Below are 19,317 nucleotides of genomic sequence, written 5' to 3'. Positions count from 1 at the left end.
AATAAAGGAGACAAGCAGGGAATAAATTATCAGGGTAGCATAAATATGCTATAGAAAGAGGTGTTCATGAACAAGTATATATTCAGTAGACAGAAGAGTCAGAAAATATGTTTGAATTTAAGGTAACTAGTTTAATAAGATTTCTTAGGTAGGGACAAATGACTGTTGAAGAAAACTAATAACAGGTACACTTTCTTACTTTTACTTTAAGGTATTTTAAAAGTGGCTCTTTTGTGGCAGTAGCCAAACCTATCAATCATATCTAGTCTGAAAGAAGGAATAGGCAGTGATACCAGGCAGGATGTTAAAAGAAGCAGCAACAACAGTAGGTCCTGATAAGAGAATTAAAATGTATAGTTGGCACAATAAAGATCATAGAGCTTGCCAAAATACTCTGGGCATATTGTGTACTCATGACTTCTTTGGGTTTTTACACTTGCTTCCACTTTCCTTTCATGTATGCACAGAGACAGACCCAAAACATACAGAAGTCATGTGTGGAAATACTGTGATGACTGCTTATCCTCAGCCTGTCATTGCTATATATACTCGAGGCGGGCAAGAAGAAAGAGTACCTGGATTTTGTGGTTGCCTTACCTACAATTACATTTGGTGTTTGACACTGGACTCAAACCAGAAATATGAGGTTTCATATAACAATCTCCTACCCTAGTCATGATCAGCACTTATAATCTAGTGATTCTTTGGAAATGGAAGACAATGTTGGCATATGTTTAATGATAATAGAATCGATGTAAGAAGAAAGTATGCTTTACAAACTATGACTCTTAGAGGGACTTCAGTAGCATGCTTTCTCAGTATCCAAATTTGTTTTACTGATTGTAAACTAAAGCACTCCCCATTGGCCCAAATTTGATTATTTAGCCTTATTTTTTATTTTGCATTGAAATTAGTTTTTCTAAAATAAGTTACTATTTTAACACTTCTATCAAATTAGTTTAACACTTGCATAGAATTAGGTTCCAGTTGAACCATTTTACTTGTTTTTAACTCATTTAGTCCTCACAATAAGCCTATGAAATAAATACTCATTTTTTTCTCTTTACAAAGAAACTGAGAATTACAAAATTTAAGTGGTTTGGCTCAGGTCACATAGCTAGTATGCAGGAGATATTTGGAATCCACACTCTGCCACAATACTCTCCTGTGTACCAGGAAATCATTATAACTTAAAAAGTTTTGGTCAGTGTGCATAATGTAAGAGAAAAGATTTCAAAATATTATGTTATTTCACAGTAACTTGAGGAAAAATAGTTTTAAAAGTTTTCATTGAAGCAGGTCATGCTAAGGGGAGGTCACTTATGAGAGAGAAATGTAAAAGAAGGAGGTTAAGAAGGTGGATATGATTGATGTACTTCCTATACAAGAATGAATATGGAATTTTTAAATCTTTTGAAATCTCCATAAGAAGGGGATTAAGGTAGAAAGGAGAAAAATAGAGGGGAATGAACCAATTTAGGTTATAACACATGTATACATAGAAATGTCACAATGAAATACCTTGTATAGTTACCTTAAACAAAAATGTCATTTTTTTTCTTTTACAAAATTGGAGAACAAGAGGGCAGAACAGGTCCTGTCTGGGGGGTTGGTACCAGTGGGAGGGGGCATGATATAAGGAAAGGGTATAGGAGGTGAATATGGTAGAAGTATTATGTACATATATATTTAAATGGAAAAATGAGACCTGTTGAAACTATTCCAGGAATGGGGAGTGGGTTGGGGGATAAAGGAGAACGATGGGAGGGGGTGGATTCAACTATGATATATTGTAAGAACTTTTGTAAATGTCACAATATATCCTCAGTACAACAATAGTAAAAACTTTTTTTAAAAGTTTTCATTAATTGGCTAATGATTTAAGGCATTAATTGTGAAACAAATATGTAGCATTTGTATTTAATTTAGTTTAGAATTATTATTGTAGTTAATATCCATGTTGGCTCATGTTGATTAAAAGTATAAATATATCTGAAGATCATATAAAAAAGCAAAAATGTTGAAAAGGAAAGTCTTTTAACTTAATTGGAACATATTAAAAATGAAGTGAGCAGTCTCCTTTTGTAGAATAAATAAAGTATGCTTCCATAGACCAGAACAGCAGGAAGAGTTTTGTTGCTTATGAAAAGAAATAATTGTTGCTCTGATTTCTGTATGATATTTGATTTTCATCATTAAATTTGAATGAGAGTTTGATCAGTATTATGAAGCTTCTTAAAAAAATTAGTCCTAAATTTCATAATTCTGTTTATTTTACCTTAATTTTTGTGAAGTGAATTTATACTCTTATTCTGAGGACACACATTTGGGAGGGTCTCCTGTAAAATTTTTATTTTTGATGATTAATTAAGGACATTTTCATATTTTACTACTTGTACTATTGCTGAGTGTGAACAACTATTCAAAGTCTGCATGGATATTTTTCACATATGGGATATTTATACTCATCCATTAAAATGCTTTTCTAGGTTTTTCCATCACCTGGCACCTATGATGTTCAAAAATCATATGAGATGTCCCAAATTAAACATAAATACATGCCACCTCGTAGTTCGGTAGCTGCAAGAAAACATGCCTCCTTTCTCAGTGCAACTCCTCGGTGCTGGGACAAAACAACTGATGGGCCAGGTAAGTCTACATTGTCCTTTAAGTCTATGATGAAAAGTCTAAGGTTTCCAAATTAAAACAGGTGATTGTATACACATTTACATGGACCATGTTGTTGTTCATTTATTCACATGTGCATACATTGTTTGGGTCATTTCTCCACCCTGCTCCCCTCCCCCACCCTATCTCCCTTCCCCCTGCAGTTCCAGGCAGGTCCTGTTCTGCCCTTATCACTAATTTTGTTGAAGAAAAGACATAAGCATAATAAGGAAGACAAAGCATTTTTGCTAGTTGAGTTAAGGATAGCTATACAGAAAGATTCCTACTATTGCTTTAGTGTACCAATGTGTTATTACCCATGTTGGTTCAACTCTAACTGATCTTTACATTCATTGGTTCCTGATCCTTTCTCATGATAACCTGTTGTTTTAAGGTTTCTGTATTAGTTCCTCTGGAGTGGGGACATCAAACTCTTTCATGTTTTGGGTTTTCTAACTATTCCTGTATTTCCTGTATATGCTCTCCCCTTGTCATGTGATCCAAGTCCAACCACATTCCTGCATTTGCCCTAGATCTAAAGTCTGCATATGAGGGAGGACATATGATTTTTAATGACAAACCAAATCACAAGAAATACACCTGTCAAGGAAATAAAGATACTGGGAAGCCTGAGATCCATTGAGGCTTTCTTGGGTTTTTATTGTCAGGCATATCAACAGCTAGAAAATCCATATGAAGTTGAAATTTGCTGCTGCTTTTTTTTTTCTTTCTGTAGTTAATTTACCATGTTGATTTGTCAAGTGATAGCCCTGTTATAAAGTAGAACTCAAGGTCCTTCAGTGTGTCCCTGACCATACTCAGTGTGTGGTTACTCAGAGAGAAATTAGTTTTCTGAAGTCTAGTACTATCACCATCACAATCAATTAAAAAACAAATAAATATCCATATCAGTGACTTTTAAATAGATTAAGCTTCATACTCCTTTCATAAGTTTTTTTTTCTTTCTGCGTTTATTCTCCTCTGCATAAAAATTTGTGTAGATGGAGTGGATAATAAAAGTTTAAGTGCCAGGATTGGTGTGGCAACTTTTCATTGCTTAATTTTTAGCTTAGGGCAAGTGAATGATGTAATTAATTTCTATTTTCAAAAGCTGAGATATTTGCTGCCTTCTCATAAATACTGTATTTAATAAGACTGTATTTCAAAATCATTTTCAGAACTTCTGAAGTTCTTTAGAAGTATGAAATCTTATAATGCAAAGCACACTTCTTCCTTATGTTAATCCAGTACTAGTTTCTAAAAGACTTTGGGAGGTGAAGGGGAGTTTTTTCATTATAAAGACAATAATTATTTGGAAGTTAAAGACATAGTGACTGTGAAAGTCACGATACAGCTTTAGAATAACTAGCTTGCTAAATGAAAAGGGTTTATTTAATCAAATGAAAAGACAGTAATTCATCAAATTTGCCATCTTAAAATGGCCTAAATGTCAAAGAAATGAAAACAGAAATCCCACAAACCTCTATAATCAACACATTACACAATATGGGTTTCTTCAGTTATTAGGTTATACTGTGGTATAAAATTTTATTTCCTCTGGTATAGGCAGATACAGTAATTATAGAATTGCTCATTCATTTAACTTTAATTTGCCATCTTAAGGTATTCAGTCCAAAATATGGTTCTAACATAGACTTAATAGGTACCTAGGGAAATTTGATTATTATTTAGGTTTCATTTTGGTAATTGAATATTAACTTCTGTTTGTCCTAACTCTGTTAAATTGATTAAATGAAAGAAAGATATCAAAGTGTGATATTACAAATGTCTAAATAGTTTCCTAATTTTTAATTGACTTTTACTTAGGTAAGATTTTATTATTGACCAATATGACAAGTGATTTCTTTATACTTTTGAATATATTCAATATATTTAAATATATCAATGTAATTCAAATATAGTTAATATATTCAAATGAAAAATTCTTTTTAGAGCAGAAAACTATATTAGTGTATATATAGTAATGTAGTTTTCTGCTCTAAGAGAAATTTTTTTGCAGTACTGCAGTTTGAACTCAGGGCTTTGTGCTTCTTAAGCTAGTGTTCTACCACTTGAATAATGAAAATATTTAAAGTTCTTTATAGTATCTAACTTGTGCTGGGAATCACTAATATGGTAAGTTCTTTTTATTTTTTAAAAAATAGTCATTATCTAATAAAATACAGTGATGATACTTTTAATGTATATTCTGTGTCAGGACTTATCTTATGAAAGGCATTTCATATCATGTATTTTTAGAATTAAAGGAGAAAAGTATTTACCCTATTTGTCATCTAACCATTGGTAATTTTGTTTTACTTTAATAACAGTAGAAAGGACCTTCTTTTGTAGTTAAATGTAAAATTGCTTATATATCAGATAAAATTACTTTGTAATGTAAATATATATACAGATAAATAAAACTGTAGGTCTATTTGACTTAATTTATGGAACATGATATACATACATGTTACTTGGGTCATGATGTCACAAGGAACAATCGAGTGCTTTGCTTTTTAAAATTTAAGGAAAATGTAAATCATTATTTTTTCCTTATATGGAAAAATTAAAATTAAAATTGATTACCAGACATCTTAATTTTTAGGTAAAATTGTTAAGAATAGAAGCTGATAAATATATGAATCTTATGGGATTCACAAACTTATCAGATATTTATTGAATTATTCAAGATTTTATGATAATGCATTTTTTTCAAATTTATTTTAGAACTTTAATGAAAATGGAAGTGGTTTCATTTTAGTTACAAAGGGAGCCTTTTGTTTGAGTGCATGTATTTAAGAAGGATAAGACTCATTTTCAATAGTCTAAATTAAAGAGGAAATAGTATATTTGCAACCAGTATGCTGTATACTATTAAATGTTGTGTAACCAATAAGAACACATTAGAATCATTTAATGAAGAAATTATTAAATGAGGTGTATCACATTATAAAGCAATTTTCTTTTATTACACAAAGTTTTAATTCATGGATATGTAAATGATTTTGTGATTGATCCAACTCAGGTAAAATGAAATTGTTAAGTGGAAAAGTACTTAAACATTTCTTTATCTCTTATAGTGACTGCTTTGGGGGCATTTAGAGGGAGAAATGCTCAGCAAATCTTAAAAGAAAATAGGTGAAAACATTGTCGAAAGTGTGGGAAATTGGAGACTCATGCATTTGGGTGAAAGTATAAATTTCTATCAGTGTTTCTTTCTTTTTGTTTTTTTTTTTTGCAGAGGTCGGAAAGATTTTATTTGTAGAGAATTTAGTTGGAGAAAAGAGAAGAGAAAGACTGCATATTGAGAATGCAGGGGGACCCGGAAACCGGTGATCCCCTCTATCAGTGTTTCTTAAGGGCAAGTTGGCAGAATGTTTCAAACACACATGCAATTTGATCCCCAAACTACTGGGACTACCCACATTAATGATATTCCCAAAATTTAACCATCAAAGAACAGTAACAATGAAAGTTTAAAATTTCCTAAATGGAAACAAAAATGGAGTTTAGTTAATTCTGACACATTGATCTTAACAGAGTCCCATGAAAATTTTAGAAATGCTACTTATTTTAAAAACTTGGAAAATCTTGGTAGAAAGATAGGATCCATCAATTCAGTCATTTCGCACATATATACCCAGAGCCTCTTCTGTATTAAGCACTATCGTGGGGGTGTGTGATACAGCGGTGAATGAAATATAAATATTCTTGTTCCTTAGAGTTAACTTCAGGTGTAAGACACAATAAAACAGAGAAGAACTAGATGGAGAGGCTCATAGATGAAAGAGAGAGAGAGGAAGGCAGGCAGGCAGGCAGGCAGGCAGGCAGGCAGGCAGGCAGGCAAGGCAGGCAGGTAGGTAGGAAGGAAAGAAGCCAGGTGTTTTTGCAATGCTGTGGGGAAAAGAAAGAGAGAGGAGGACTGGGAGTTTAGAATGGGTTGTGCATTAGTCTCAAATAATGTTATCAGAGAAGGCCTCGTTGAGATAATAATATTTGAGTAACTGACTATCTGAGGCTTATTAAGGAATTTGCTTTTGCTTTTCAATTTTAAAATTGTTTTCTCTACATGAACATATAGTACTTTACAGTAAGTAAAATGTATTTAAAATATTTAAATACTTGTCATTTAGAATAGAATTTCAAGAATTTAAATAGTTTTAATGTCAAAACAAAATTAAATTTTGAAAGATTTATTTAGTTTTGAATTTTGAATAAGGGGAAGCAACTTCAGAGCACAATTTTTATTAGAACCAAATATTTAAATGAATGATGGTTTCAGCAAGTCAATGCATATAAAACAACATCATAGGCTAAACCTATTAAGTCCTGAGACTTACTTCACTCTGAATGTATATATCATTTCTTACGAAAATAACATTGTGATTTCTGCATCACATTCCCACAGGAAATTATTTTAGGAAACAAATATAATTTATCTTAGAAGTTAATTGAACATATCCCACAAAGGTAGTTTTGTTCACTTTTTAAATAAAACATAAGTAATACCTTTGATATAAAAATCACTGCAGTGTGAAAACTAATTATTTCTTCCATTTTCTCAGTGACTTGTGATATCCTAGCTTCCATAGTACTATAAAGCTTATCAAAATGCAGTTCATCCCTCTTGTTGTGTGCTGTAAACTGATTGCAATAATTGTGTAATCTTTTGTTGTTTTTCTTTAGCTTCCAGAAATGTTTCTGAGTCATTTACATGGAAGGTAATTCTGAGTATAGATCAAAATCAATCTGATCAATTTGAAGGAATTTTGATTATGTTCATTCAAAATGATAGTAATTTTATCAATGAAAATGAGCTAGTTTCATTAGTTTTTAACCTCTTTTTTGTTTTTTGGGCACCATTATATTTCAAGTAAATTCTCTTTCTTCATATACAATTGAAGAACAATCACATTTCTTAATAAGCATATATTACAAGCTGGGCATTGGTGTCTCATACCTGTAATCCTAGCTATTTGGGAGGCTGAGATTGGAAAGATCACAGTTTGAGGTTAGTCAGGGCAAATAGTTCATGAAACCCTCATTTCCAAAAAAACAGAGCAAAATAGACTGGGGCATGACTCAAGAGGTAGAGTACATGCTTTGCAAGCACAAAGCCCTGAGTTCAAATCTCAGTCCTGCACACACAAAAAATAGGCATATTTTATAGATAAAAATATCCCATATATTGTATTCAGATTACTAGTTTCCTGAGCTAATTCATTTTAGTATTCTTCATTGTAATTCATTCTGAGTTGGCATGAAGTAATTTGCTTTCTGAGTACTAAAAAATTTTTGAAGACAATGAAACAATCTTCATTTGAGAAGAGATTGAATATGCTAGGAGAGGGAGGAGCGAACCAGTGAAAAGATGTTTTAGAACATAAAGGGAAACAGAATCAAAGAAGAGAAGTTAACCTCATAGCAGAAAATAGACTTTATTTGTTGAGATAGGATGTAAGGTTTAAGATAGATTTTATAAAATAGGTAAGACTACAGGAGAGCTTAAGTTAAATATTTTGTAGCATGGCTTTGATTAATGGAGTGATTTACAAATTGACTCAAGAAAAGCTAATACACTTCTTAAAACAATCATATTAGCTTGACCTAAGATGGAAAGAAGGATATACAATGAAAAGCAATAAAAGTAAAACTGATAACATGTATGTCAATAATATAGGACAAAGTATACTGGGTATAAATATCAACAATGTTATATCTGCCCAGAGAAAGTATTAGATCTTGTTATTTTTCATTCCTTTATGATCTCATGTTTGTAAATTATGATAATTTAGTGAAGGGCTAGAGCTGTGACTCAAGTGGTAGAGCACTTGTCTAGCAAGTGCAAGACCCTGAGTTCAAACTAGGTTTTGAAAAAGTACAATAGTTTAATTTCATGAGTATATGCAGTTTTTTCTAGAGCACAGTAGACTGAAACCAACTTGAGGCTGTGGGTTCCTCCAGAATGCATTCTTCTTGTGGCTTTTTTATCAGTTGAATGATCCTAGTCAAAAACTCAACTTTCAGAGCCATTGTTTCCCAATCCATAGAAGACAGTGATTAGTATCTATTTCATAAAATTGTCATAAAGTTTAAGGTGAATGGAATTTAATTTTTTAAACTGACAAAATTGTATGTATTTATTGTATACGTGTTGTTTTGAAAAGCATACACATATGGGATGGCTAGAGCTCGTGATCACATGCATTACCCCACTTACTTTTTTGTGGTGAAAATTAAAATGGACTTAAGTCTCCTGGCATGGTGCCAACAACATAGTAATTGCTAAATAATTGTTAATGTCCTTCTCTTCAACTTTTTTTTTTCGTTGCTGTTTTTACCTTGATCCTGCATAGTTACACAGGGTGCTATCCAAGATGCTGGTAAAGTGATACAGGGGCTTAAGTGAAAGTGTGGTGGGGGTGGGGACTGTGGAGGGTGTAGTGTGGGGAAGGTGGGAAGGTAGAGTGGAAAAATGATAGTGTGTTAAAGGGTTAATGTTGGGTGAAAGTACTGGTAACAGAACTTGCTTAACAGATTACTTGTGGAAACGAGGGATAGGTGACTCCAAAATTTTTGACTTGAGCAAGTGATATTCTCATTCAAGATAGGAACACTTGGTGGGGAGGATATTTTAAGAATGGGCTACCGTGGGAAATATATTGTTTTGGATATGATAAATGTGAATTTTAAGTAGATATTTAGATAAATGAATACAAAGCTCAGAGATTTGTCTGGGTTGAATATAAATATAGGTAATTATTAAGAATAGATATCATGAAATTCATGACATTGTAGGTGACTTAGGGAGAACATATTGATCAGTAGGTAAAACGTGCCTAGGACTAAGATCTCAGGGCAAAACACATAGAAGTTTACACAAGAAGAAGAACCAAAATAGACTAGATGTATATTTTGTTGTATAGGTTTTCTTTTAAAGTTTTTTTTAACCTGTCAAGATCATATCAATATTTTTGTGAACTAGAAAACATATAACCCTATTTATTCAAGTTATGAGCAATCTCTTTTACAGACTGACTTAAAGTTGCTTTCTAATATTCAATGTTAAATGGAACAAGTTATAAACATAACAAAAAACATTTCTGTAAGTTTGGAGGAAATATTTAAATAATAATCTTAAGTCTGTCTGTAAACTAGTATAAAATATCCAAGTAGCAACAAAAAACTTGAAAATCACAATTCAGCATAACAAATCTTCAGTAATTTGAACTTCAGACTATTGTAAGTAAAAGGCTGGCAATATATGAACAAGTCAAATACCCATATACAGAGAGGATTTAATATTCACAATTGCATTCTTAATAATTGTCAATGTCTAATGGTTAGAAAGATAAATTAGTATTTGTTTTTATCTTTTCACAGTGCATTTAACCATTTAGGACTGTGACATTTCTTGGTGATTTTTTTCAACTTTTGATTCAAATTTTCTAGTTTAGTAACTTGTATTTGCATTCATTGGTCCTTAGAAAAGGTATGCCATTTTAAGAAGAGAACAAATGAATATATAAATTGATACTTATCATCTTAACTGTTGTTCTTAGGGAAAAATGAATATCTTACACCATGTTTTAATGGCAGCAGTAAAATTTGCTGTGATTTTAAGTACTTGGTTTTATTATTTATTTATTTATTTATTATTCATATGTGCATAAAATGCTTGGGTCATTTCTCCCCCCTGCCCCTACCCCCTCCCTTACCACCCCCCCCATACCTGGCAGAAACTATTTTGCCCTTATCTCTAACTTTGTTGAAGAGAGAATATAAGCAATAATAGATAAGAAGGAACAAGGGTTTTTGCTTGTTTAGATAAGGATAGCTATACAGGGAGTTGACTCACATTAATTTCCTGTGCATGTGTGTTACCTTCTAGGTTAATTCTTCTTGATCTAACCTTTTCTCTAGTTCCTGGTCCCCTTCTCCTATTGGCCTCAGTTGCTTTTAAGGTATCTGCTTTAGTTTCTCTGTGTTGAGGGCAACAAATGCTAACTAATTTTCTAGGTGTCTTATCTATCCTCATATCTTCCTTGTGTGCTCTCGCTTTTATCATGTGATAAAATCACTTTCTTTCCTGTGATAATTTGGTTTTGAGTATTGGAGATTGAACCCAGAGCCTTGCACATCTTAGGCATTTTAAAAATTTTGTATTGTTGTGCTGGGGGTACATTGTGGCATCTACAAAAGTTCTTACAATATATCAAGTAGATCATACTTGAATTCATGCTCTCCACCATTCTCCTTTATTCCCCCACTCCTGGAGTAGTTTCAGCATGTCTCATTTTTCCTATTTACATACATGTGGACACAGTATTTGCAGTATAGTCAAGCTCCTACATGTTTTTCATAATATTGCTATATTTGTATGAGGTCTATATTTCACATATGAGAGAGAATATGTGACATTTGGCCTTCTGAACCTGGCTAACTTTACTTAAGAGATGTTCCTCAGTTCCATCCATTTACTTGCAAATGATAAAATTTCATTCTTTATGGCTGAATAAAATTCCATTGTATATAAATACCACATGTTCTTAAACCATTCATCAATAGTGGGGCATCTTGTCTGTTTAGCTCAGCTATTGTGAATAATGTTGCAGTAAACATGGTTGTGCAGGTGCCTTAATTGTAACCTGACTCACTTTTCTTCAGATGTATCCCTACAGGTGGAATTGCTGGATCATATGGCAGTTCTATTTTTAGTTTTTTAAAGAGCCCCATACTGTTTTCCATAGAGGTTGTACTAATTTGCATTCCCACCAACAGGGGGAATGAGGTTCCTTTTTTCCCACCAACATTCCTTTTCTCTCTCCAACATTTGCTGTTATTTGTGTTCTTGATGGTAGCCATTGTAACAGGAGTGAAGTGAAATCTTAATGTGGTTTTGATTTACATTCACTTTGTGGCCAGGGATGTAGGATGTAGAACATTTCTTCATGTTTTTTTTTTAGCCATTTGGATTTCTTCCTTTGAAAAGTCTCTGTTCAGTTCATTTGCCCATTTCTTCACTGGGTCCTTGTTTTTTTTTTTTTTGAGTCTATTTTTTTGAGCTTCCTATATCTTTTGGTTATCCCTTGTCAGATGTATAGCTAGCAAAGATTTTCTCCCATTCTGTAGGTAGCCTCTTCAATTTAGAGACCATTTCTTTTGTACAGAAGCTTTTTAATTTCATGTAGTCCCATTTGTCAATTATTTCTCTTAGTTGCTGAGCCATTTGAGTTCTATATAGGAAGTGATTGCCATGCCTATTAATTCCAATGTGTACCCTGTTTCTGCATTAGCTTCAAAGTTCCACCTCATATATTAAGGTCCTTAATCCACATTTGTTGAAGAGGCTATCTTTTCTCCATCTTATGCTTTTGGTGCCTTTGTTAAAAATCAAGTGGGTATAGCTGTGTGGATTCATAGCTGGGTCTTCTATTCTGTTCCACTGGTCTTCATATTTGTCTTTGTGCCAGTACCATCACAGAAATTGAAAAATCAACTCTAAAATTCATTTGGAAGCACAAAAGACCATGAATAGCCAAGGCAATACTGAGCAAAAAGAACAATGCTGGAGATATCACAATACCTGACTTCAAACTATACTACAGAGCCATAGCTTTTTTGTTTTTAACTTGTTTTTGAGACAGTCTCCTGTGAATAGCTTTTTGAAGCATTTCATTTAAATGTGTAATAATGGTACAATATTCAAACAATGGTATTTCCCATAGTGTACTGTCATGAGATGCATGTCTGCTTTCCTGTTATACTCTGTTTAGAATTCATAAACTCAACAAAGGGTTTTTGAATAGCTGGTGCTATGCCAGATACAGTGAGCATATATATGCATTGTAAGATAAATTTTTCCTATTTTTTAAAGTAAGTATTGAGTACTGGGGTGAGACTTAAGTGTTAGAGCCCTGGGTTCAATCCCCCATACTGCCAAAGACAGAACAAAATAAAAGGGCTGAAGAGTGGCTTAAGTGGTAGAGCACCTGCCTAGCAAGTATGATCCCCTGAGTTTAAACCACAATAGTTCAAAAAAAAATAAATAAAAGCATTTAAAGTTTTTGGGTATAGTGGCTGATAACTGTGGTCCTACCCAGCAGGTGGAGATCAGGAGGGCTGTGGTTTGAGATCAGTCCAGACAAAAAGTTAGCAAAACCCTATCTCCACCAATAAGCTGGGTGTGGTGGAGCACATTGCAGTTCCCAGTTAAGTGGTAGATGTAGGTAGGAGAATTGAGGTCCGGGGAAGCATGAGATCCTATCCAAAAAATAACAAAAGAAAAAGGACTGGGGACATTGCTCAAGTGATAGTGTGCCTGCCTAGCAAGTGTAAGACCCTGAGCTTAAACCTCAGAACTGCCTAAATAAATAAACATATGAATAAGTAACTAAGTAAATGTAACTAAGTATATAAGTAAATAAAATTAAAACAAACTAAGAATCGATTTAATTATTTGTGAGACAACGTAGTCCATACATGTGTGCAGAACATTTTTGGTTAATTCTCAAAGTAGGACTAGAATATTTTGGTGGGGAGTTACTGGGGTTTGAAGTTAGGCCCTTGTGTTTACTAGCCACTGGAATATTCTGTGATGATGAAAAATCAAATAGGTTATTGTATTGCCCTATGTTTTTCTTTAATGTGAATTAGTTTATGTTATTTGTGAGAGTAATGGAAAGAAATCAGAAAATCTCAGAAGTTGTCTTATGTCTTAGTTCATATGCAATTATGTCTCAAGACAACCTTTCCTATGATAATCAAGCTTTCTTATCATTAAAGATAAAGACTTAGCAATGTATGAAGGTTTTAAGATAAATAAACCAAGATGGCGTAGTTGTGCATTTCTTAGTGTTTTGGAGAAACTAAGAGAAAAGATTAAAAGTCTGTAATGATATTTCTCTTTGCATTAATAAATAAATAAATAATAAATCTCCCCCAAAAAAAACCTTGACTAAAGAATTCTCTCCTTCTTGTCAGGTTTTTGTTATTTATGTATTAATTTTCATTAGGAGTTAATGCTTTTAAGGATCTAATGCTTGAGAAAGGAAATGCAATTTCTAAGGTGAATGGCTGCTTTTCTGAGGATGATTGTTATGACTTTTAGTTTTTTAATTTTGTGGAGGTACTAGGTTTGTGGAGGTACTAGGTTCGTGGAGGTACTAGGTTTGAACTCAGGTGCTAGTGCTTGATATTTAGGTGCTCTACCACTTGAGACACATCCCCAGCCCTGAGACCAAATTTTTTTTTTCTTTTATTATTCATATGTGCATACAAGGCTTGGTTCATTTCTCCCCCCTGCCCCCACCCCCTCCCTTACCACCCACTCCACCCCCTCCCACTCACCCCCCTCAATACCCAGCAGAAACTATTTTCCCCTTATCTCTAATTTTGTTGTAGAGACAGTATAAGCATTAATAGGAAGGAACAAGGGGTTTTGCTGGTTGAGATAAGGATAGCTATACAGGGCATTGACTCACATTGATTTCCTGTGCATGGGTGTTACCTTCTAGGTTAATTCTTTTTGATCTAACCTTTTCTCTAGTACCTGTTCCCCTTTTCCTATTGGCCTCAGTTGCTTTTAAGGTATCTGCTTTAGTTTCTCTGCATTAAGGGCAACAAATGCTAGCTAGTTTTTTAGGTGTCTTACCTATCCTCACCCCTCCCTTGTGTGCTCTCGCGTTTATCATGTGCTCATAGTCCAATCCCCTTGTTGTGTTTGCCCTTGATCTAATGTCCACATATGAGGGAGAACATACGAATTTTGGTCTTTTAGGCCAGGCTAACCTCACTCAGAATGATGTTCTCCAGTTCCATCCATTTACCAGCGAATGGTAACATTTCGTTCTTCTTCATGGCTGCATAGAATTCCATTGTGTATAGATACCACATTTTCTTAATCCATACGTCTGTGCTGGGGCATCTTGGCTGTTTCCATAACTTGGCTATTGTGAATAGTGCCGCAATAAACATGGATGTGCAGGTGCCTCTGGAGTAACAGTCTTTTGGGTATATCCCCAAGAGTGGTATTGCTGGATCAAATGGTAGATCGATGTCCAGCTTTTTAAGTAGCCTCCAAATTTTTTTCCAGAGTGGTTGTACTAGTTTACATTCCCACCAACAGTGTAAGAGGGTTCCTTTTTCCCCGCATCCTCGCCAACACCTGTTGTTGGTGGTGTTGCTGATGATGGCTATTCTAACAGGGGTGAGGTGGAATCTTAGTGTGGTTTTAATTTGCATTTCCTTTATTGCTAGAGATGGTGAGCATTTTTTCATGTGTTTTCTGGCCATTTGAATTTCTTCTTTTGAGAAAGTTCTGTTTAGTTCACATGCCCATTTCTTTATTGGTTCATTAGTTTTGGGAGAATTTAGTTTTTTAAGTTCCCTGTATATTCTGGTTATCAGTCCTTTGTCTGATGTATAATTGGCAAATATTTTCTCCCACTCTGTGGGTGTTCTCTTCAGTTTAGAGACCATTTCTTTTGATGAACAGAAGCTTTTTAGTTTTATGAGGTCCCATTTATCTATGCTATCTCTTAGTTGCTGTGCTGCTGGGGTTTCATTGAGAAAGTTCTTACCTATACCTACTAACTCCAGAGTATTTCCTATTCTTTCTTGTATCAACTTAAGAGTTTGGAGTCTGATATTAAGATCCTTGATCCATTTTGAGTTAATCTTGGTATAGGGTGATATACATGGATCTAGTTTCAGTTTTTTGCAGACTGCTAACCAGTTTTCCCAGCAGTTTTTGTTGAAGAGGCTGCTATTTCTCCATCGTATATTTTTAGCTCCTTTGTCAAAGATAAGTTGCTCATAGTTGTGTGGCTTCATATCTGGATCCTCTATTCTGTTCCACTGGTCTTCATGTCTGTTTTTGTGCCAGTACCATGCTGTTTTTATTGTTATTGCTTTGTAATATAGTTTGAAGTCAGGTATTGTGATACCTCCAGCATTGTTCTTTTGACTGAGTATTGCCTTGGCTATTCGTGGCCTCTTGTGTTTCCATATAAATTTAACAGTAGATTTTTCAATCTCTTTAATGAATGTCATTGGAATTTTGATGGGAATTGCATTAAACATGTAGATTACTTTGGGGAGTATTGACATTTTTACTATGTTGATTCTACCAATCCATGAGCATGGGAGATCTCTCCACTTTCTATAGTCTTCCTCAATCTCTTTCTTCAGAAGTGTATAGTTTTCCTTGTAGAGGTGAGACCAAATTTTTTAAAGCTATTTTTAAAATCAGTTGGAGCAGTACTTGTTAGCACTTTGATTCTAAGTTCTTTTGGTTTTCAATGGGTCTATTCCAACCCCATATTTCTCATAAGCAATACTTTTTTTTAATTGGAAGAATTTGGAAAACAGATTTTCCAAAACACACACATCGATATGTATATCACAATAGGAGGAATATTTAAACTTTAATAAAGCCTCTGAAGGCATGTAGATGGATCATGTTTGATCAAAAAAGCCAGTGTAAAATTACTTTTACATTGCCATGAGAATTATTTGCTAACTATATATTTTATGCCTATGGATAGAGTATAAAATACAGGCAAGAAACCCTTAACAAAAAGTATTCTTAATGTTACTGTATTGGAGAGCAATTACAAACAGGAACATCTCCTGTAGTGCAGAGGTGTCTCTAGACTGCAGCATCCCACCACCCACTGCATTTTAGAAACTCTTTGTTTATATGGGACATTGTGGTTCATTCTTATGCAGAGGATTGCATAGAAATAATGTGACTTCTCAGCTGAAGTGATTCTGTTTACTGTCATTTTCAGGAAAACATGGGAAATCTCTTGCTTGATTGTTCTCGAGTATCTGCATGAAATAGACTTCCCTCTCCCTTATACCACACCTTACTCAGCCATGTGTTATGGTTTAGATGTGAAGTGTTTACCCAAAAGGCTCATGTGTTGAAGGGTTATTCCCCAAAGTAATCGGTGTTCATAGGTGTGACTTTTGGAAAGTGATTGGATTACAAGGCTGTACCTTCCTTAAGGATTCAATAGATTCAAAATTTAAGTAGACTCTTGGAAGGTGATTTAACTGTGGAAGGGGGCATAGTTGAAGGAAGTAGGTGAGTAGGGTATGTCTTTGAAGTATATGTTGCTTTGGCCCCTTCCTGTATGTCCCTGTCTCTGATTCCCATCCACCACAGGGTAAGCAACTTGACTTTGCCACATGTTTCTTGTTATAATGTTCTGTCTCATTATGGTCCAGAAACAGTGCAGCCAATGGACTGAAACCTCTGAAACTGTGAGACAAAATGAATGATTCCTCTATCCAAGTTGTTTTCTCCGGTATTTTTCACATTAAGGGAAAGTGTGAGTAGACACCATGTGAGGGAGAAATAAATATTTGTTGTATTAATATTCCCTTCACAGATACAATTTCATTGTTTCTATAAATATTCAACTTTTAGCTATTATTTTTAAACACATGATGCTACGGTTTAGATATGGTTTGAGTGTGTCCTCCCTGTGTTCCTCAGAGTGGCAACATTAATAAGTCTGGAACCTTTAAAAGGTGGACCTGGTGGGAAGGCATTGCTGACCCCTTTATGGCTTTCTTTGGCTTCCTGTCTCACAGTGCTGTGGTCTCTCCCTCTCCTAAACACTCCTGCTGTGATGCCATCTATTGTCACTAGAGACCAAACCAATGGGGCCACATGATCTTGATCTTTCAGCCTCCAAAACTGTGAGCTAAATAAAGTTTTTTTTTTCCCATAAGTACTCAGTTTCATATATTTTATTATAGTAATGGAAAACTGACTGATGCACATTGTACCAATTTAGTATCACTGGTGAGCATATTTTGAAGGGAATTTGAGACAAACATATTAAGTGGCTGAAATAACTACTGTTCTTCCACAACTCATATTTTGTTTTGAGAAGATGGTGGCTGTAGTTAAACTAACAGAACTTTAAATAATAATAGACTTGATATTGGTCCCAATCATTGAGTAGCTCTGGAAGCAAGGTTGGAGGTATAGTTTTCAGTAATATATTTATTTATTTTTTCTGGAGAACAATTTGAAGACAGAGATTAGAGCACTGGGATTTTTTTTTTGGTGGGGGAAAGGGGGAGCAAGTAGGTCATGAGTTTAATTGAAAGGAATGGACACTGTTATGCATAATTACTAACTCTTTGTAACAGGTGGCTTTGTGAATTATGGGGGAAGCCCACAATAAAAGAGTCACTTGTTTTGGGGTTGAACACATTGCTGTCATTTAGGATTTATTTGTTTTTAGGGAAAGTATATATATGGGGTGTGTGTGTGTGTGTATGATAAAACTGGAAGGAAAAGGAGGAACATTTATAATTTATGTTGTAAGGATGGAGAAAAAGGTGGGGATGAGAATGGAGTACCTATGGTCTCTTTGATGTGTGCTATGAGTTTACGGGGAGGATGCTGTGCATAGTCATCAAATGTCCTCTCAAGTATATATTGACAAATAAAGATATTTTATATCAATTTGGATATGGGAAAATGGACCTGAGGCAAAACCATACCATTCAAATCCTCTCCTAAATGACAGTGGTTTGTCTAGCAAAGATTTGAGAGGAATGTGCTTTCACAAAGAGGTGTGTGCCTGAGGAGAGGGTGTAAGAGTGAATGACCCCTGTAGATTTTCATTCATGATGGGCTTTTCCCCTTGAACTAAAAGTGTTTTTGTAAGTATGGTTCCTGGAGTACCACCATCATCATCACCTGGAACTAATCAGAAACACAAATTCTCAGACACTATCCTGAATCTGATAGGTAAGATCCAACAATCTACGAGTCTGATTTATGCTAATGCTTAAGAACCACTAAAATAAGGCATAGTCTTTTTAATGTATGGGAAAAATGAAAATGTTTTCTTTTCTACATTGAAATTCCTGTTAGTCATGCTGATCCCTTATTAGAGATTGAAATTCCTCTTCAGTCCTAAAGCATGGCATTGTGGAGAATAAAGAGACAGGAGAGGAAAGGTTAAGCAAGTATATAGGGACTACTGCAAAAATGAGAGTGGACAAGAAAGGGCAAATTGCAAAACTGAGGGCGTGAAAGACTGCTGTGCTCTAGAGAAAATAAGAAAGGGGAGACAATGAGACAGTCCCCCTGTTTGTACTATGAGAAGGAGAAAAAATAAAGAAACAAAAATTTTTAGGGTTTTAATATGAACTCTTCATTGGTTGTAATTTTAATTCTGAACAATACCCAGTGATGTCACTGGTCAGATAGTAACCTAGATTTTTGTCTGGCTTGCATATTTGCCATAGCTTCTATACTAGTCAAAAGGAATCATATTGTGCTAGTCTTTGAAATACCACTCAAAAATAAAAAGATTTTTGTTGGGAATAATGTCACATTATAATTAGGATTGGGGAGGGGTATAAGAAGGAAGGAAACAAAAGTGGGAAGGGGAGGAGGAAGATTTATTTTCTTGAACTGACTGAATAACAGTAATAAAAAGCATATAGAAATGTGTATGTTTGGAGAAGAAAATGTTTCTTCTAAGCCCAGGAACTATAATTGTAGAAATTAGGACTATCAAAGGATGAAACGTCACTAAATAGTTGAGGAAATTGGGGAAGATAGGAAAATTGAGAATTTTGATATTCTGGAAGTGATTCTACTTTTTATGTGTA

At 34.3% G+C, this 19,317-nt stretch overlaps 1 protein-coding gene across 3 annotated transcripts in view; it reads left to right on the top strand.

Moving 5' to 3' along the window:
* The window catches only part of Stpg2 (sperm tail PG-rich repeat containing 2), a 574,528-nt gene that overhangs the window by 240,117 nt on the left and 315,094 nt on the right, over positions 1 to 19,317 (top strand). For all 3 annotated transcript variants that reach the window (XR_012435515.1, XR_012435514.1, XM_074041065.1), the window contains one exon: positions 2,490 to 2,649. Coding sequence is in view for 1 of the 3 variants with exons in the window: in XM_074041065.1 (XP_073897166.1) it covers positions 2,490 to 2,649 (160 nt within the window). In the remaining 2 variants the exon portion in view is untranslated. The remainder of the gene's footprint in view (positions 1 to 2,489; positions 2,650 to 19,317) is intronic.

Source organism: Castor canadensis, chromosome 9, assembly GCF_047511655.1.
Source record: "Castor canadensis chromosome 9, mCasCan1.hap1v2, whole genome shotgun sequence".
In the NCBI taxonomy this organism is placed as follows: domain Eukaryota; kingdom Metazoa; phylum Chordata; class Mammalia; order Rodentia; family Castoridae; genus Castor; species Castor canadensis.
This window is presented reverse-complemented; position numbering and strand designations above follow the sequence as displayed.